General features: G+C 39.3%; 1 protein-coding gene across 1 annotated transcript in view; it reads left to right on the top strand.

The window, feature by feature from the left end:
* Positions 1-21,082, top strand: part of LOC109910686 (dynein axonemal heavy chain 9-like) — a 419,178-nt gene that overhangs the window by 238,201 nt on the left and 159,895 nt on the right. Inside the window, exons 48-50 of the mRNA XM_048611128.1 lie at positions 5-105; positions 8,367-8,555; positions 19,938-20,173. Coding sequence (XP_048467085.1) covers positions 5-105; positions 8,367-8,555; positions 19,938-20,173 — 526 coding nt within the window. The remainder of the gene's footprint in view (positions 1-4; positions 106-8,366; positions 8,556-19,937; positions 20,174-21,082) is intronic.

Here is a 21,082-nt window from a genome sequence, read left to right as displayed (position 1 = left end):
CTAGCTAAACTAACAGCGAAATTTGAACAGGCAACAGCAGATAAACTGAAATGCCAGCAAGATGCTGAATCAACTGAACGTACCATTGCCCTTGCCAATCGACTGGTGAGTTTCTTTATCCTGAAAACAGTTCTATAACTGTTGGATGTTGTTGGCTCAACATTAGCTCTAATTGGTGCCGGCCTACTTTGCCAGAATGTGTTCATGTTGCAGCATTAATATTGCTGTTATGCATCCGTTTCACATTGGTACCTGCTCTGAAATGCAGCATCAAGTTGTACTGTCCTGTTCATAAGATAAGCATTGAGCAGAACTCTGTGAATATTGCATGAAGCACGTGACACTTAAAGATGATTAAGTCTTTATTCTTGGTGAAAACCTGGCTGCCCTTTAATCAGTGTCACCCATGGAAAGCAATAAAAAGTCATAATGAATGACCTGAAGATCAACTGACGTGAGATAACCCTCTCAAAGCATTTCTGAAGTGCACAACTTCATATTTTCCAACAGCATATTCCATCTCTCAAGTTTTTATTCAGCTCACTTAACCTGTCTCTGTCCCTCTGCAGACTCTGTGTCATTCTCACCAATTGTTTTTCTACTTATTTTTCTACCACCTGCAAACTTGGCCATAATAACCTGATCAATTTTAACCTATTGTAGCCTCAGCACTGATTTCAGCACTATATGAAACTATGCTGACTGCTTGATCATATTAAGTATTTTTAAATGCTTTCTATTCCATCCTTTGTAACAGACTCTAACATTTTCCCAATAATGGCTGTTAAGCTAACTAGCCTATAGAGACTTGTAAAAACATCTTTGTAATCATCTGGGATCTGTTCAGCAGTCAATGGCTTAATGGACTGAGCAATGCTGCAAATCTCTTCTGCATACGTAGAGTTCACTCTATGCTTTAGACTTGCTTCAGCTAATAAGAGTGGATTTTTCTGAATGTCTGTTATCTGGATCTGTAGATATTTATTCTTCCCTTTGCATTGGGCTCTTGGTTTTATTTGTCCTCTTGGGCATAGCCTTAACTTCAATGACTTCATTTTTAATTCACTCTCTTGAGCTATTTCAAACAGATCTCATGATGTTACACAAAGTATCAGTGTCTGTTTGGGACTTCAGATACTTGGCATTTATCATTCACCTGATGTCTCCTTCTGCAGTCGTCATAAAGCATTTATTATGATTTACATACCAATATTTTATAATCTAAAATGATTCACACAAATCATCGAGTGACATCTCTCTAATAGCCATCTTTGTGGCCTTGCTTTGTTTCTTTCTAACTAAACACTTGCATGCAAATTGATTCAGCATTTTCCAGTCTGAGGACTCTGGAATTCTTCCAAATGATCATTCTTGGTACCTTGTGATTTTTACCATCCCTGTCATTATGTGATACTGGCTATGGGTTGATTAAGGTAGTAATCCGACACTAATTCTCTTTTACTTTTGCTTTGACTTGTTCTGTAATGATTAATGACAGAGGTTAATGTAATGATTGTAACAAGGTCAGCCAGGTAGACCTAATAGAATATGAAATTCCTGATGAGGCTTTTAATCTGGTCCAATCAGGGAGACCTGGCTGACAGATATAAACAGGAGTGTCAGAGATTCTGTTTATTCTGAGAGTTTTTTATGTCTTTATTCATTCATGGGGTGAGAGCTTTGCTTTTAGGCAGCATTTATTGCCCCCTCCCCCCCTTAATTGCTCGGGGCAGTTGAGTGTCAACCACATTTCTATGGGTCTGGAGTCACATGTAGGCCAGACCTGTTAAGGATGGCAGTTTCCTTCCCTGAAGGACATTAGTGAACCAGATGAGTTTTTCCAACAATCGGCAATGGATGCAGGGTTATCATTAGATTCTTAATTCAAGATATTTATTGAATTCAATTTCCACCATCTGCCATGGCAGGATTCAAACCCAGAATGTTATCTTGGTCTCTGGAATAACAGTCCAGCAATAATACCACCAGGCCATTGCCTCCCCGCTCTGAGGAAGCCGGACCAGTCTGAAGCACTATGCACATGTGAACAAAGGGATACTGGCCTGTCTGGAGTTATTTCAGTTAACAAGAAGGTTTCTTATATGAAAGGAGTAAGTCGAAATACATTTGGTCAGATATAATTACTAGAACCTTACGGAGCTAGTACAAATACTTCTGCTCCCTCCAAAAACTACAGTAGAGCTCCTTGTCTCCACCACAGACTGCATGATACCAGTGGAATGGGGAAAGTAATGCGACATGAATGTTAACTACTCAGAACTGTACCTTGCACAAAAATCACTGCTTTCTCCATGCCAGACATGATTGCTGTTGTGTAGTGTCGTCTTCAATATTTACAGCTTTGATCTTCCTGTTGGCCAATCTACAAATATCAGTTCCATTTTTCCAATGTGTTGATTTTGTTTGGCCTCAAATGTTTATCTCAGCATAATGCAAAGCCTTGTCTGTTTTCGAAGATTTATAAGGATGTTTCTGGGACTGGAGGATTTGAATTATAGGGAGAGGCTGGGACTTGTTGCCCTGGAGTATAGGCTGTTGAGGGGTGACCACACAGAGGTTTATAAAATCATGAGGGGCATGGATAGGGTGAATAGCCAACATCTTTTTCCCAGGGTAGTGGAATCCAAAACTAGAGGGCATAGATTAAAGGTGAGAAGGGAAAGATTTAAAAGGGATCTGAGGGGCAACATTTTCACGCAGACGGTGGTGTGTATATGGAATGAGCTGCCAGAGGAAGTGGTAGAGGTGGATATAGTTACACCAATTAAAAGACATTTACATAGGTACATGAATAGGAAAGGTTTAGAGGGATGTAGGCCAAACACCGGCAAATGCGATTACTTTAGTTTGGGAAACCTGGTCGCCATGGACGAGTTGGACTGAAGGGTCTGTCTCCTTGCTGTATGACTGTATAAGGTAGGAGCTCTCTCAGATGCTGATAGCTTCCATCCAAGGAAGTTACTCCTGTCTCCGCAGATATGTCTTGGAAGGATCACTTATACCTAAGAAGATCAACCTCAATTGAGATCATCTTTTGGTTGTCCAAATTCACAGGATTCAGCGACATGTCTTAGTGCTATCTCAGACAGATCAATAGTCTCCCTCTCTCTTTAAGCTCTGATATTGAGCATGTACTATTCAAAATTAACATTAATAGAGGGTTCTGAGTATGTCATCTAAGGCTTCAAACTCTCTCCTCTAGGTTTCCTGCAGTTTTTTACGGGTTAAGGTACAACACACCTAGGAGCAGTCTTTACCCAGCAGGATTTCTACTCTTATTTACTGAGTCTTTTTCTTGCTTTAATTCTGTAGCTATTTCATAGTTTTGCTAATGAACATGGAAAAAGAAAATTCTGTCTCATATCTTCTTTCATTTTAACAATAGCAGGAAACAGAAAATTCACAACCATTCTGACTCCAAACTCACCCAACATTTCAAAGTAACTGTTTCGTAAAATTAGAAACATTCTGAATCTTGAAAATATTTAAAATTCACCCAATTCTCAACTTCACACTTCCAGGTCTGTGTTTCATTTCATGTGTTTTAATGGCTGCTCGTTCCAAAAGGAAAGAAATTTATAGTAGCGGTCCTGTGACCATGGCAAGCCCGTATGTAACAATGTACAAATGCATTTCTCCAAACATCCATATCTCTCATTAATCCTCTGTGCATCTCTTGTCACAGAGGCTTTGATTTCTCCATGATGAGGATCTCTGAGGAATGGATTAGTGACAGAACCTTGTTACATCACATACATAGCTTTGTGATTGTTCTGCGTGAAATTGATTTCAACTTCATGCAGGTTTCAAGCAGCGGTATATCTTCCCATTTTTAATCAGTATTCTCACACCAGCATGCTACTGTGTTATTCTCGAGAAAGAACTTGGGCCTAGAAAGGCTTTCAGAACATGTACTGAGTAGTATCTTTTAACAATTGCAGCCCGGTCTGCCTTTACATTCATGTCCTTTGTAACTTCTGTCTCATGCGTAGCCCTTTTTTATATCTCAGTGAAAACTGCTTTGGGAATTTGCTGCCACAACAGTGTTTTCAGACTCATCTTAGTAATTTTACTCTGACCATCAGCGGTTGTGTTTTGACATCTGTGACCTCATCGCCTCCCTGCCAAGCAAACCACATTCCCAGAAACTGTCTTTTCTCCATCTCGGGCACAAACTTCCTGCCAGAAGCAATCTTTTTTTCACTTTCTAGCCTCCCAATTGTTATCTCCATCGATTGTTAAAAGGTGACCTTATTCAGGAGGTTTTATCTATGATATCTGACACTCTTGTACAATGTATAACAATTTAAAATAATTGACAGTCATAACTAGAAGTAACAGAGTCAGATAATTGACAGTGAATTTGAATACTTGCTACTTCTGTTCAAATTGGGCTGCGTTTCACACAGTTGCTTTTAATGCCTTCTGCACTTGTCACCTTGTGGACTGACTTTCATAGAGGGCATGTCTTTATCGTTCCTTGCCATTCTCAGTAATTTATCTTGCCACCTTATCAAGTTAGGTTCAATAGGTCTTTGTTTCTTGACCAGCACTCAAAATTGTACACTGTAGAGCTGCAACAAGATACTTAGAATTAGACTTTTTTTTATTCTCTTGATGGTTGTTGTGCAGATGTGCGTTAAGAATAATATATTCTAGACCCACAGCCATGTATTCCTGGCTGTAAGCAAATAATGCTTACGATTCCTTTCTATTAGGCACTGACAGAAGCTAATTGTGTGGTGAGTGTGTTGTGTAGGGACTGGCCACTGAAAGCCAGCCCTCTGCCTTTGTCTCTTCACCTTTACCCACGAACTCTACTCCATAATCAGCCACAAAAAGACTACTTGCCCATGCAGCACTACATGGTTGTCCATCTTGGGCTTCATGTGACCCTTCCCAGTTCCCTGTGGTTGCCAGCCTCTGATTGTTCATCACCTTCAGGAAAGGGTGGGATTTCAATGATGAGGATCATGATAGGTGATGTGCGACAGGCTTCTCAGCCTATGTGCCTGATTGGTGCTTCATCCAGTGGGCTTTCTTGCTCGTGGAAGTGGAAGGTTAGTTAACATTGCAGGTAGATGTCCACTGGCACACTTGGTTGAGTGAGAATTAAATCCAACCCACTGATAATGTTTTATTCCAAACATTCGTCCTGACCTGCTGAGTATTTCTGCCTTTTATTGCTGGCATTCCAGTGATCCTTTGCGTGTCCAAACCAACTGTGAGAACATAAGGGGTGTGTTAAGATCCAGGCTGATGTTTTATTGGACACATCAGATGTCAGATTAAAATCTTGCTTGATAGATCAGATTTTTTTTTTGGTTTTAAGAAGTGGCCTTTCACTGAAGCACAAACATGTAATGCAATGCTGCAAAATTAGTTTTAACAACAAAATAGAAGTTTATTAAACAAAAAATGAAGATAAAATAGAATAAACCAAACTACTTACATACAATTTTAAAGATTTAGAAATGCCTGGTAAAATATAATCCCATTAATTCCAACAGCACTCTTTTGCAGTTCTTGCATGAGAGAGAATTCCATTTGCTTTTACGTCTTGAGAATCTGATGGCATCTTTCTGGAGCCTTAATAAAACAGAGTGTAAACTTTCTCAGCTTCTGAAGACTCCTTTAGGATTGTCATCAAACACTTATGGTCTGGAATTTTCAAACTAAACTGCTTATACTGAGCTAACATATTTCTAAACCAGTCTAACTCGCCCCCTTTAATCAGGAACTGTGTGGCACATCCAGCTTCAGCCAAAACTCCTGCAAAACTGACAAGCTGATGCCCAAAAGCATTTTTTTTTATAAATTGTGAGTGTTCTCCCTAACCAAAAGAAAAAAAAAAATCCATGTTTGACCTTTTAAACTAAAAACACAAGCACACTGTTTACTTTGTTCATTTGTAAACTCTCCCACTGAAAACAAAACCCTATTAGACACCAGGAACACTTCTGGAGATATCAAACAAATCATGATGTCTCCAGAAATACTAATAAGTTAATCATTAAACTCTTCAGACATACAAACCAAAGCCCACTTACCACTAGCTCCAGTATGCCTTGTTAATATGCCTTGAAAATATCCAGTTACACTTGCCCTTTACAGACATCACTTGTTTCAAGTATTTTTGGAGCAGATGAGCAGCATAAAAATGACAGATTTGCGTTATTCAGTGATTTCTAATTGATTTTTCTCTGCAGTTAACAATGAATCTTGTCCAGGTAGAGGGAGTCACAAATTGCATCTTCTGCATTCACACATTTAACTGTACTCAAATAGACTTTTACAAACATTCAATGGAAAATCCAGCCATAATGGTTTAATTTTCTTTGTTCACCAAACCCCATCACTTTGGTTTAAAAATCCAAATTTTCATAGTTTTTTTTCATAGTCATACTCCTCTCCATGACCTCTTCCAACTCTACACACTTGCTTGCATTAACTGGTTGCTTTGATTTATTGTCTGCTATACTTTTTCTCTGCTGTACCATCTGTAATTCCTTAATTGTGGCAAATCACTTCCCGTCCTCAAAATCCTCCTTAAAACCTACCTCTGAGCAACAACTTGGTCCCATCCTTAAAGACCATGCCTGCTCCTGATCAGGTCTGACTCCAAATGGTGAAGATTCTTGCAATACATTAACAGTAATATGTCATTGATTTAAGTCATTTAATTTGTACCCAATGAGATATGTCAAAAGACTAATACAGTGGTATATCATAGAAACTTGGAAGGAAAATTCTATGAAGGAAGTCACACTGTGCTAGGTGCCAGATTACAAGAAATCATTTGGTCACTGACAAGCTGAGATGAATTTGTGCAATCTGCACTGAGTCACATAGAGCAGAATGTTCTTTTCCTTTATAACTTCTAACTGGGTTAAAATGTCCTGAGAGAGTTACAAGTACGCAAGATCAGAAAGAAAGAGGCAACCTATGATGCTGCTTGGCCTGCTGTGTTCATCCAGCTCTGCACCTTGTTGTCTCGGATTCTCCAGCATCTGCAGTTCCTACTATCTCTGATTCAACCGATCTGTTCTGTCAGCCCCTTCAGTTCAAATTACAATAGGCTTGGATAGCAAATTTACAAATTGACAAATTTAAGGCCTTCTGAATGCAGCATCTGATTCTCGTTGGAGCATTTGTCCCAAATGAATAATGGAGATCACAAACATTTTTGCTGTCAGTTATGAATCTGCAGGAAAATGCTGTTGCTTCTCATTTCTAGAAGGTGGAAGTTGAAGACTGATTGAAGCCCTTCCTCAGAGCAGCTGCAGACACTTTGAGATTGCTGTTGAACAAGAGATGCCATTGCATAAGCTTCTGAATTACATTGACCTAATCAAGGCCTGACTGGAATTCTCGAGGGCTCTTTTGATAATGGCAAAATTCATATTGATAAACAGTTAACTTAATAAACAATGAATATTATTATCCTTTTAGATGCACTGCAAAATTGCTTGGATGATTTCTTTAAAGTTCAACACATATGCAATTTTGGGCAACAAATCTCAAAGACAAACATAATTTTTAATCATGAAAATCAGAGTCGCTAAAACACTGCATAATAGTAACACGAAGAAAAAAACTCAGTGTGTAGTTTAAGTTCAGCTTCCATTGTCGAAATTTGTTGGTAAAATCATTGATTTGTTAATACATTATGGTTGATTAATTTTATATTCTTGTCATATCTATTACCATATTATCTCGCATATTTTAAAGAAGTTAAATAATATTTGAATCTCATTCCTTTTTGACTCTGTAATTTAAATCGGAGTTATTTTGATCTCCTGGATGAGTTTTCGTGACTGAATGTGGAATCATAGATGGTTACAGTACAGGAAGAGACTATTCAGCCCATTGTGTTTGTGCCAAATGACATGTTGCCATCCAGCCTAATCCTACTTTCCAGTTCCAGGTACACAGCCTTGAAGCTTGTGGTTTTTCAAATACAAATCAAAGTAGTTAAGGACATCTACCTCTATCCACCCTTTCAGGTGAAGAGTTTCAGATGCCCATCAACCAAAACAATTCCCCCTCAAATCCTCTCGAGGCCTGTTACCTGTCATTTAGATCTATGCCTCCAGGTTATGGACCTTTCAACAATAGGGATTAAAACCTTCCCAGCCACTCCTCTTGATTTTATACATTTCAATTAGTTTCCCCGTATGCCTTCTCTGTTACAATGGGAAGCAGAGGGATATGGGCCAAACACAGGTAAATGGGACTAGATTAATTTAGGATATCTGGTCGGCGTGGATGGGTTGGGCCGAAAGGTCCATTTCTGTGCTATACATTCACTGTGAATTATTTCAAAACCAAAATATTCTTCCTAGGTTGGTGGCCTCGCCTCAGAAAATGTACGTTGGGCTGAAGCTGTGCACAACTTCAAACAACAGGAGAGCATGCTGTGTGGAGATGTGCTCCTAATCACTGCCTTTGTTTCATATCTGGGCTATTTCACAAAGACGTACAGGCAGGATCTAATGGATGGGATGTGGAAGCCTTATCTTGGACAACTCAAAGTAAGGCATGCATCATGCATGGGTTTTTGCAATTGTATTTACAAACAAATTATCTGATTTGGTAACCTAATAAACTTATCCCCACAGACAATAGTTTGTTATATTCATACATTTTAGAGACAAATGCTATTGTTTCATATTTTTTGATGACTAATGAAGTTTTGTTTTGATCATTGTTTAGATATACTCATTATTTGAACAGTTTATAATATTTAAGTGATTTTTGAGAAAACATTTGGGATATTCAGTGTCACATGATTCTCCAGACCTATCTTGCTAGATTAACAGGTGTAAAGCTCAAGACATAACTTACTGCAGTTTCATTGGCATATAGGTATTCCTCCAAGATATCTCATTATTTTGTTCATTTCTGACATGCTACTGGGTTTCAATCATAAAACTAGTTCACTATTTTAACAGCATCATCCAATGTGTGACTGTTTATTTATAATGAGATTTTCAATTCTGCTGAAAAACTTTCATTCTCCTTTTGATATTAACAGCTTCCTTACTAACCTTGTTTAGTTGGTATTCTGGGAGATTTTTGTCTGAGAACTTGTCTCCTGTGTTGACAAAAATGCATGTTCTGTTATACTCATGGTAGAGTCATCGACTTGTGAAAATCTGGATTAAACACTGAATATTAGCTCATAGAAACCATTGCCTATAATTTAAATTAAAATAGTCAATGTAAAATACAACTAGAGATGTATGTTAGGTTACTGTTCCCAATGAGTTATTCACAATTCCTATTGGTCTTTTCTTTTGATATTTGCTTAGTTCAGACCATGAGAAAATAGCTTTGGTACAATGATATTTCTGTTGTTTTGGCTTTGCTAACCTGATGATGAAATATGGGATTTTCAAAAACTGGATCCATGTCTTTATTAACAGGGAGAAGTGCCATTTTGAGGAATTTATACATGTGAAAATGACGCAGACAATATGACTTGAATAACCAATGGAGTATTTCTCTACAGGGCATGCTTTGGCTGATATCCCTCATTACTGATCCAAGATGTAATAACATCATTCCATTTCTTTACCCCTGGGCGTAATGCTTGCATGAGCCTTCCTTTAGGCCTACTGTGGGAGGTGATGGCCTAGTGGTGTTATCACCGGACTGTTAATCCAGAGACCCCGATAACGTTCTGGGGACCCCGGTTCAAACCTTGCCGTGGCAGATGGTGGAATTTGAATTCAGTAAAATATCTGGAATTAAGAATCTAATGATGATCATGAATCCATTGTCGATTGTCAGGAAAAACTAATGTCCTTTTGGGAAGGAAACTGCCATCCTTACCTGGCCTGGCCTACATGTGATTCCGGACCTACAGCAATGTGGTTGACTCTTAACTGCCTTCTAGGCAATTAGGGATGGGCAATAAATGCTGCCTAGCCAGCGATGCCCTCATCCCGTGAATGAATAAAGGAGAAAAAAAAGACAACATTGTCCACCCATTTTGCTCGTTGCGTATGCGCACCACCTCCTGATTACCTGTTTGTGCTTGTGAATTCTGTAGGATCTTGGGCACTTTTATTGGTTAAAATTATGTGTATTTGAAACTAGGATGAGCCGTTTACACGTTTAATGCTTGCAGTCAGTAGAGTTTGTAAGCTTTCACACAGTGAGGTTGGATTGCATTCAAATCCAGTTCTCAGACTGCATCATTACAGAATTTAAAGCAGCGGGTTTAATTTTTTCCCCATATATTTTTGTAGTAAAGTGGGCAATTAACAGAGTGCATTATTAGCATCATGTGATATTGGTATCAACCCACTATCCACAGATTTACATATCCAGTCATGTTCAACTACAACAACGATTCCTGGTAATTGTGATTAAGAGCCTCAATTGTGAGATAAAGCAACTTACTATTCAAAGGATAGCTGAAATTCCTGTCTTATAAATCTTTTACCACAGCATATCATTCGGCCGAATGAAAATGAAGATAGAAGTGTTCAATAAACTGTGTGCTGCCTTTTTAATAATTGAAAACTCTCATTAATTCTGCTCGGGAACTGTCACCCATTTGTTTCTCCTGAAATACTTCATCTTTATTAGTTTCCATTTATTCCAATGTTTCTACCTTAAAAGGGTGTTTGTGCTTTATTAGTCTTCTCAGCAGAAGAGTTACATCAGCAAAAAAACAAAGCCACTTGAGCTAATGGTTAGCAAAGAGATAACATAACCAGCTTTTGTTTGATGTTGCAATGGAAAGGCTTGCGCATTTGCCAAGGTTACTGTAAACTTCATTCCTGATCTTCCTCCTTCATTCATAATCAAATCAGAATCTCAGTATTGAATCCATTGACCATTAGGTTCTTCTGTTTAATTGCACCAATTTCTTTCTAATTTTGTTTTCTGATGAAGTGGGCTGAGTTGCATGCAGCAAACCTTTTGCGTAGAATTTTCTTTTCAATAAGAGACAATAACGTAGATTCAGAAGGTGGTTTTAGGTAACAATGCTGTATTCAATTGTTTCTTGAGTTATTTCAGCATTTTTGCTTCCAGCAGTTTATCTCAAAGGTCATTTCAATGGCTGTTCACTCCTGCAAAGAAGGACTTCCTGATATTTGTATTTGATTCCACTTTTACTAATTTGAAGCTGTCTTCATGTACATGTTGTTGAAATATACGAAAATGATAGAAGAAGGAAGATTAGTTTGCACCTCAAGCCACCTCCCATACTCATGATTCCTGATTGACCTGAAGACAGCCTTGTACCCACTTACTCACTAGCAACACTGTTTTGCCCCTAATGCCCCACTACTTTGTAGCTGAATAGGGAGTTATCCCTCAATCCAACATGATAGAAAGCAGTTGTGAGGAAGGGTCACCAGAACCGAAATGTTAACTCTGTTTCTTCCTTCACAGATGCCGCCAGACCTGCTGGACTTTTCCAGCAATTTTGTTTTGGTTCCTGATTTACAGCATCTGTAGTTCTTTCAGTTTTTCTTGTGATAGAAAGCAGGTTTTAGCACATTGATGGTTGTGGTAGCTTCCTGTAGTATTGGTAGCTGCTTTTCCTGCATTAGAAGCATTACTAAACTTCAGAAAGTACTTGAGCTGTAACTTACCTTGAAATGTTCAGTGATTTTGAAAGGCACTTTCCAAATACAAGTCCATCTTTTCAGCTGTTTATTTTCCCTTGAAGATAAGAAATTAGTGGCTTTCCTTCCTAACAAAATCAAGCTTATAAAACATGGTATTGTCTTCCTTCAGAGATGCAGGCCAGAAAGAATATAATCTATGCAGCTGAAATGACCAAATAATGTTGAATACCTGTGGCATATTTTGTTTATACTGTGCCGACAAAGAAGGAACGTCCAAATCATAACTACAGAATTGAAGTGTTAAGTTATTAAATGATTTTCCAAAAAAAGTAATACTGAATCTTAAACCCCAAATCCTTCTGTCAGGTGGGAAACACAAATCTCTCAAATCTGCTTGTTTTCTATTGTAATGAAGGTAGGAACGTTTGACAGGGGTTGGGGAGCTGTTGGGGATACAGTGGGAAGCCAGCTGAGGATGAGGGCTACTGAAGTCACCAAGTAAGTGCTTTCTCAACACACTATGGTTCTGGAGGAACAAAGCATCACACCTAGCTAACTTAGTTACACAAGCCCCTTGCCCTAATATCAGCCTCTTACTGTAATCAGTCTCTCCTTTCGCCCATTGTCAATCCAATCTGCTACAACCACATTGACCCAGCCTTCCTGATCCCTCGTTCACCCTCTCCATTCTTTCTGATCCCTCTCGCATCTTCACACCCTAGCAGCTGCCTCTGATCCACCTCAAATGCCTCCAATTTGCTCCATCTCTTCCCCTGACCCTCCTTACCACTCCCTATAATTTTCTCAATATCCCCTACAAACCCTTCTAATTTTCTCATGGCTCTGCTGACCTTCCCCGGTGACACTTCTGACCTTGTCTCAAACTTTCTGGTGTCTCCCTTGACCCTTAGAATATCCATTCTTTTATCTCCCACCCCACTAGCTCCAGTTGCAGCAGCCATAATGAAAAATTCTTGTAATCAACTGCCATTCTGTTAACCTGCTCAGTATCTTGTTGCAATGCTCTATAGTGCTGTAAAATGAACGATCATTATTACCAGAGTGAAGTGGTAACTTTGTTAAAGCTGCAATGTCTGTATAACCATTATGTTATTTGTAAAGAACTAGGAATTAACTGTTATGTGAATATAAATCCTGTGTTGTCATATTTACTCTTATACTGTGATTGTATACTGATTAACATAATAGTAGTCCACTCACTCCATGGACAGCAACAAACAATACACTGAAGGAAGCTCCAGTATTTTGAGTCTAACCTGTGATCATTTTTGACTTGAACCAGGCGATCTAAGAACAAGTATCCACTTCAGTTGTGCAGAAAGAAAGTGTTTAAGTAGATGTGTTTTTTGGATCGAGGTAGGGGAATGATGAGATGGCCTCATCATTCTCATTAAAGCAGGGTGAGTTGTAGGTGGCATGAGCACTAACAGTTAGAACAGAATGGATTCAAGAGAGAGTGGACTGAACCCACTACATTCACGTTCCTTGAATTGAGTTAACTGCATGATTTTTCTGTGTTTGCATTGCTGTTTGAATCGCTAATTTGCAGCTGTGAGCTTAATAATATACTGTGAGAAGCCCTGTACCTTCACAATCTGAAGAGGACCATCAGCAATGAAGTGCTTTTGGTTGTGTTTGTAGCTGTTGCCATTATCGTGTTCTGCTGGAGTCTATTAATTTGACCACATTCTGTGGTGTGCTAATTGTTAGTTGTTGAATAGCCATAGTAACAATAACAACATGTAACAAATTGGACCTCTCCCCCTCTCTTTGATAAATGTCTTCCTTCTGAATAATGGAGTGTGACTGTGTTACCAAACCAGCTAACAAACGTTATTTTAAAGTTCCCGTAGAGTTCTTTCAAGCTGGGTAATGTAGTCTCTGATTCAAAAGCCTTTGTCACAAGGCATTTTACCCTACAGTGTGAAATGGATGGCTGGAAGCTAGTTCAAAGGCTGTACTCTAACCAGAGGTGCAGATAATGTCAGAACTCGTTTTCAACTGTTAGCAAATCCAGAGATTAGATTGAAGTGTTCAGCTAGCCTTCTAATGGTTTGTCTTAAAAAATAAATACTATTTACTTTGTGATGTTTTACCTACATTCAGTCACTTTAATGTCAGCACAGGCTGTTGGATTGTCGATATCTTTGATGCATGGTGAAATTCACGATAAGGTATTAATGAGCTATTTCGATTGGTATTTTCTCAGGATTTAACCCACACAGCATATGTTAGAGAGTATTACTCAACTGATGTGACATTAAGTAATGTAAAAGCCAGCCACCAATTTAGTTGTACCATTCAGTCACTATGCAATGTTAAAATATTTATCTTTATGTATGTGGCATAAACACCGTTGAGTTTGCTGATAAACTGAGATTTATGCATGTAATAAGATTGTGGTTCATTCTTTTTCAGACAGCCTGTGTCAACAACCATTAAATAGTAGTGGTTTCTATGGTGATGCAACATATAGTTTTATTTGAAAGAGTAATTTGTTTAATAGGCCAATATTATCGGCCTTGAAAATACATAAATGATGCTACTTGATATGTTTTTAGTTTATCATCCTCGCAAAGTAACTGTTCTTTTATGAAGTTTGTCATAACGCTGTCACATTCTTAGACAGTAATGAAAAAAAAGTTAAACACAAACCGAAACAGCTGGAGAAATTCAGCAGGTCCGGCAGCATCTGTAGAGAAAGCAGAGTTAATGTTTCAGGTCCAGTGATCCTCCTTCAGTCGTGATTGCAGAAAATAACATGTTCAGGTCACTTGGGGACACTGCAACCTTTAGGATTCAGTGTCGAGTTGAGTCATTTTAAGGCCTGAGCACTTTCTCCCCACACACCAAGCCTTGTCATCACATGATCTACTTTCACCGCAGTCAGCCTATTTTTACCCACTAATGGTCCCCATTAGCAGCTTTTCTTTCTCTCCAACTTACCATTATCCATTCTTTTGTCTGCCCATCTCTGAGCTGCACCCCCACCTATCATTTACTCCTCCTCCTCTCTCTCCTGTCTTCAGAACATATAATCAACCTATTTCTAGTTACAGTCAATTCTGAAGAAGGGTCACTGGATCTGAAATGTTAACTCTGTTTTCTCTCAACAGATGCTGTCAGACCTGCTGAGTTTCTCCAGCTATTTCTGTTTTATTTTCAGATTTTCAGCTTCCACAGTTCTTTGTTTTTGTTCCATGAAAAATGTTAACATGGGATAAAATCCTACAGCCCAGGGTGATGGCTCAAAAGTGCCAGGCTGCCTTAAAGGCAGGCACATTGAAATGATTAATTGCAATGTTGTTTGTAAACATCCATCCAGTTTAAGTTATTTTACATTATAAAAGGTTTTCCCCACATCATAAAGAATAAGTTGTGTGTCACACATCTTGTCTCAATTGTGATTGAAAGAATGTTCAGTAATCAATAAATAATGCTCCCAGATCATGGATAATATTATTCTTGATTTGACATTGTGAATTGACTGACGAGCAAGGACTGATGATAAGATAGATGCTCAGATCTATATTGCCTGCATCCTATTAAAATATTCGATACTAAAGGTCCTGCTGTCACTAGTATACATCATTAAGGAATGCTTAGAATGTCCTTCATACCTCATATTTTACACCAGTCTCTTCTCTAACCCAATCATTAGTAAAACTAATGTTGGGGATGAATACCAAGACTGCCTTCGAATGAAGCTGATTGAATAACATCTCAAATTTTAATTGAGCTTTTAGATGAATTTTAATAAGTAACAGATCCTATACCATTTAAATGGTTTTAATTCCTTTGAGTTATGTGTTGACAGTTCAAAGCATGAAATCGTCCCTGTGAAATCCAATATAGAATTTGCATTGCCCAATTTATATTTGCTGATTTGAGGATGCTTGGCTAAATATTTCCACACTGCCAATCTTTTTCAATGTGATCCACTTTGCTTTTTCCTTTCAGCCAGCAATTGAACAACTTCTACGTCCCCTGCAGGATGTTCCATGAATTGGCCAGTCACGACACCCCTTCTTAAAATCAAAGCGTGTTATGGCATATAAGCACATCATTTGGACCATTGTGTCTCTGCTGGTTCTTTGTTTGGGCTGTCCAATTAATCTGAATCCTTCTGCCTTTTCCTTAGAACCTTGTAAACAGTTTATTTTCCTTCCAGTGTTTATTCAATTCTCTTTTGGATATCATGATTGAATCATGTTCCAACACTCTTTCAGGCAGTGCTTTCCAGAACACGAGCACAATGCGCCCATTCAAGAAAAGACATTCAGTTTGTCTTTGATTCTTTTGCCAATCACTTTGCATTTGGTTGGCTGGACTGAAGTTGTTGCATTTATTCCTTGCCCCAATTTGAAGCAAGGGTGCTCAGCTTGCAAACCTCCAGTCATCTGATGTGATGCCCATATCTCAAGGGGGATTCCATAACAATTTCCACTTTTGCTTCCCTCTGTAAAGACAGGAACATCCCATTCAGACTAGAAATGCTTTGAGTAAAGTTAACCTTTTAGCATTGCCTCTCTGTCAGTTTTTCTTTCAATACTGTTTCTCTGTTGTCTCTTTACTGCTCCATTGGAAGCTTTCTCTTGTCATGACTTTGTTGGGATAGTGGACTGAAAAAACAAGCCCTACTATTCCTGGAGCCATCACAAAATGTAAAGCTTTTAAAAAGAAATAGCACAATCCCCAAACTACCCAATTTTCAGACCCAGGTTGATAGAATATGTGGGCCAGGTTTCTATACTTAATAAGAATGACTGTTTATCACAGGTAATTAGATTCCAGCCAAGGGTAAGCAACTAAGTAAACTCTACAAATTAAAACTCTGCCGCCCCCACCCCTTATAAACTCTCCCCTACACAAAAAAGCCTGACAGACATAATCATGGGGGAAGACACACATTGGCTAAGGAAAAATTCAGTGAAGAACTCCACAAATTGACTACCATCTGAGGGAGGAAATTTCTCCTCATTTCTGACTTAAACGGGTGACATCATATTCTTAAATTATGCCCTCTGGTCCTAGACACTCCCACATCTGCCCTGTTAATGCAATCTTGTATGTTTCAATAAGGTCGCCTCTCATTCTTCTAAATTCCAATGAGCACAGGCCCAACCCACCCACTCTCTCCTCATAAGGCAGCCCCTCCACACCTGGCATCAATCTTGTGAATCTTCTGTGGACTATCTCCAATTGCCAGTACATGCTTCCTTAAACAATGGGCCCAAGACTGTTCATAGCATTTCAGCTGTTGTCTGGCTAGTACCTCAGATAGTTTTAGAAAAATTTCCCTATTCCCAACATCATTTCTTTTAAAATAAGGAAAACAAACATCCAAGCTGCAGCTTTCTGAAGTATCTATTTTTAAATAATATTCAGCTCTTTCATTCTTCTTGCCAAAGTGCAAAACTTCATGTTTTCCCACAATATGTTCCATTTGCTAAATATGTCTATATCCCTCTGTAGATTCCTTGTGATATCTTCACCGTTTCCCTTCCCACCTACTTTTCTTTAAATCCACAAACATGGTGACACTACCTTCAGTTTTGTCATCCAAGTCATTAAAATATATTACAAATATATTATAAATACATATTAATGCGCTGATCACACTGGCATACCACTAGCTACACGTTGTCATATTGAAAATGTCCCCCTTAGACCAACTGTCTGTGCTCTATTCATTACAGAATTAGACAAGGGAAAGAAAAGGGAATATTATGGTCAATGCTGAGGGCTCAAAACACCAGAAGTCCTAAAGGTGTATAGCAAGTGCAGGGGTTACTTAAAAAGAGGTTAGGAAAGCAAAGAGTGGGCACGATAAACACTGGCAGGTTAAAAAAAAGGTAAATTCAAAGACATTGTGTAAGTATACCAGAGGCAAGAAAAGTTAGGGCTCATTATTGGACCAAAGTGGCACACTGTGTGTTAGCAGTTGTTGACAGGCAGAGGACATTTTTCATTGAGAACTGACCATTCTTCTACCCCATTCAGTTTACTTGTAAACCATCTCTCGACTCCAGTTCGTTTGCGCATTGCTGAAACCCACAGCTGGATAAGCAGTATTGACAATAGGTATCAAATTCCTTACTTTCAAATTATGCAGCCATGCTTATAACTCCCAGGGTTTAAAAGTTTTTTTTTTCTCACTTCAGTCCACCTTACACTCTCATAGTGAATACAGTTGTAAAATGGTCATTTCTTATTTTGTACTTTGACTAAACCCTCTACTTCCAGAGGACTGACTCTTATTTTGTAATGAAAGCAGAAGTTGCTGAAGAAACTCGGAAGGTCTGGCAGCATCAGTGGAGAGGGAAACAGAGGTGATGTTTTGAGTCCAACATGGCTCTCCTTTGGAATCAAAGAGAGGTGGAAAGTGATGAGTGTTATACTGTATGAAAGGGTGGGCAGGAACAAGTGAAGCAGAGGCAATTTTGGAGAGTCAGGGAGATTAGAGGAGAAAGGTATCAAAGAATAAAAGGCCAAGAGAATAGCAATAGGTGTATAGAGATAGCTGGCTCCAGAGGAGGTGTTAACAACAGAATGTAGATCAGCTCTGGTAGAAGCAAAAACACCAAAATGACACACTGGGTTAGGGTTGGAGGGGGCAGGAAATGGAAGACAGAATTTATGGACTGAGTTGACTAATGTTTAGTTTAGAAGGCTGTAAGGTGCCTAATCAGAAAATGAGGTCTTGTTTCTCTAGCCTGCATGGGCTGAACAGGAAACAGGCCAAGGACAAAAATGTGGACAAGATGTTGGGTTAAAATGGCAAGCAGCCAGAAGGTTGGGATTATATTAGTGGATTGAGCAAATGTTCCACAAAATGGTTCCCCAGTTTGTGTTTGATCTCATCAACGTAGAGAACACCACATTGAAGGATCTTCATGAACCTTTCGCCTGTGCAGCATCACTGGAAACAGTCCCAGTATGTCAGGACCTCCCCCAGAACCACTGCTTCTTTTTGCTTCATTGTGTTGACTTGTTGAAACTGTTTTTTTTAAATGGCTTTTGAAAATTGAGTTCAAAAATTGCACACTGTACTGTAAATGCGGTCCAAACAATCTTTCACACTCGGTTATTATTGCAACTTCAGTCTTAAAAAGTAATGGGAAACGTATTAATAATGTGAAACAATTAGCTATTTTTATTGTACTCGGTTTTGCAGAGAATGAAATATTTGAACTTGTGAACCTCTTTCATCGTTAATGTCTTTTATTGATTGTATCATCCCGTGCCCTATTTTTTCTCCCAAACTATATTATTTATTCTTAGCCATACTAACCTGCAGCTGCCAACTGCTTGTGTATTCAGCTAGGCTGCCTTATGCACTCCTGAAGTTATTACAGTCTTCCTCATTTTTCAACCACCCTGCTTTTACATTATCAGCAAATTTGAGGATTGTGCATCCTATTCCTTAGTTGAAATCATTCATGTTTGCCAAGATCCAAAATTACCCTAGCACGAACCCCTGTGATGTACTACATCTAACCCTTCTTGAATCACATGGGCTTACTTCACTTTTTTTTACTTGTGCATGGGTTGAGGGGATCGATGGCTAGGCGAGTATTTATTTCCCAGAGAGAATTTAACAGTCAACCACATTACTCTGGGTCTGGAGTCACATGTAGTATTATTGAATTCAAATTCTATCATCCGTCTTGGCGGGATTCAAACCCGGATCCCCAGAACATTACCTGGAGTCTCTGGATTAACAGTCTAGCGATAATGACACCAGGCCATAACCATCTTGCACTTGTTTTATCCGTTTAGACAGATAGTTTTCTGTATATATATGCTACATTTCCGTTTGTACCATATATTTTATGCCAAATTATAAGATATGTTTTGCACCAAGCAATTAAAGCCAAGTTGATGCCCTCTGTTAGTTTCAATTATTTAATGGAGTCCAAGAGAAATTTACTGGATCTTTTCCCTCCAATTAACTTGGGTTTATGTCTGTTCTCTGCCCCTTCCAGGAGCTTCAGTGGCTCTGAGTGGGGATGGAAGTCTGTGCTGCGTGAGGCTGAGGGATAGGCTTGATAGACCAGCAGGTTGTTTACTCTATATCATCTTCCATGCATTCATACATCATTAACAAACCACTTGGGAGAAACCTTAATGAATGCTTTCAGAAAATATCGATTCACTATGTTTACAGAAATACCAGAAACCTAGCTGCTTAAGGAGAGAAAGTGGATTTTAAAAAATGGTGGAAGAGAAAGGAAAAGCCTTACTATGCTTTCATACTATGATCTTCATGACGGTATCCAACACTTCTTTTCCCGTGCTCAGGTTCCAATCCCAATAACGTCTGACTTGGACCCTATGACCATGCTGACAGATGATGCTGATGTTGCGACCTGGCAGAATGAAGGTCTCCCTGCTGACAGAATGTCCACGGAGAATGCAACCATCTTAACCAACTGTGAACGCTGGCCACTTGTGATTGACCCCCAACTGCAGGGTATCAACTGGATCAAGAACAAGTATGGAGAGGATCTCCGAGTAGTCAGGATTGGCCAGAGGGGGTAAATTATTTCATAACTTGCTTATTTGTGATGAAAATCTGTTTGCAACTAGTCACCATTCGAGGGAACTGTTGTGATTAACCAATGATCATCCTGACATTGCTGCAGCTCAGTCTTAGCTCTATGTCTCTTATGGTCGATTGGGTTAGAGTAATTTTGCATGGTTTTAGCAGTCTTTGTCGCCGTGGCAGTAGCAACTGACATTTGTACCACACAAGTGCTAGCTAATGACCAATGAGAGGCAAATTGACCATCTCTACTTAGTTGTCAGTGGCATTCCCAGCATCAAATCCTCCACCAGCAACAATCCGGGTGACTATTGAGCAGAAACTAAATTATACAGATACTGTGTTTACAAGAGCAAGTCAGAGACTGGAAATGCTGCAGTGACTAGCTCACCTTCTGACTCTCCAATGCTTTCTACCATCCGCAAGGACCAAGTCAGGAGTGTGATAGAATGCATTCCACTTGCTTGGAGGAGTGCAGCTCTATGATGTTCAAGAAGCTTGCCACCATCCAAGACAAAGCAGCATACTTGATCAGCATCCACTCCAAGACCTTAAGAATGAATTCCCTCAGAGATAGTAGGAACTGCAGATGCTGGAGAATCCGAGACAACAAGGTGCAGGGCTGGATGAACACAGCAGGCCAAGCAGCATCATAGGAGCAGAGAGGCTGACGTTTCGGGCCTAGACCCTTCATCAGAAAAGGGGGAGGGGAAGGGGGTTTTGAAATAAATAGGGAGAGAGTGGGAGGCGGATAGAAGATGGATAGAGGAGAGGATGGGTGGAGAGGAAACAAACAGGTCGAAGAGGCGGGGATGGAGCCAGTAAAGGTGAGTGTAGGTAGGGAGTTAGGAAGGGGATAGGTCAGTCCAGGGAGGACGGACAGGTCAAGGGGGCGGGATGA

This window comes from Rhincodon typus, chromosome 23 (genome assembly GCF_021869965.1).
Source record: "Rhincodon typus isolate 14 chromosome 23, sRhiTyp1.1, whole genome shotgun sequence".
NCBI classification, from domain to species: domain Eukaryota; kingdom Metazoa; phylum Chordata; class Chondrichthyes; order Orectolobiformes; family Rhincodontidae; genus Rhincodon; species Rhincodon typus.
This window is presented reverse-complemented; position numbering and strand designations above follow the sequence as displayed.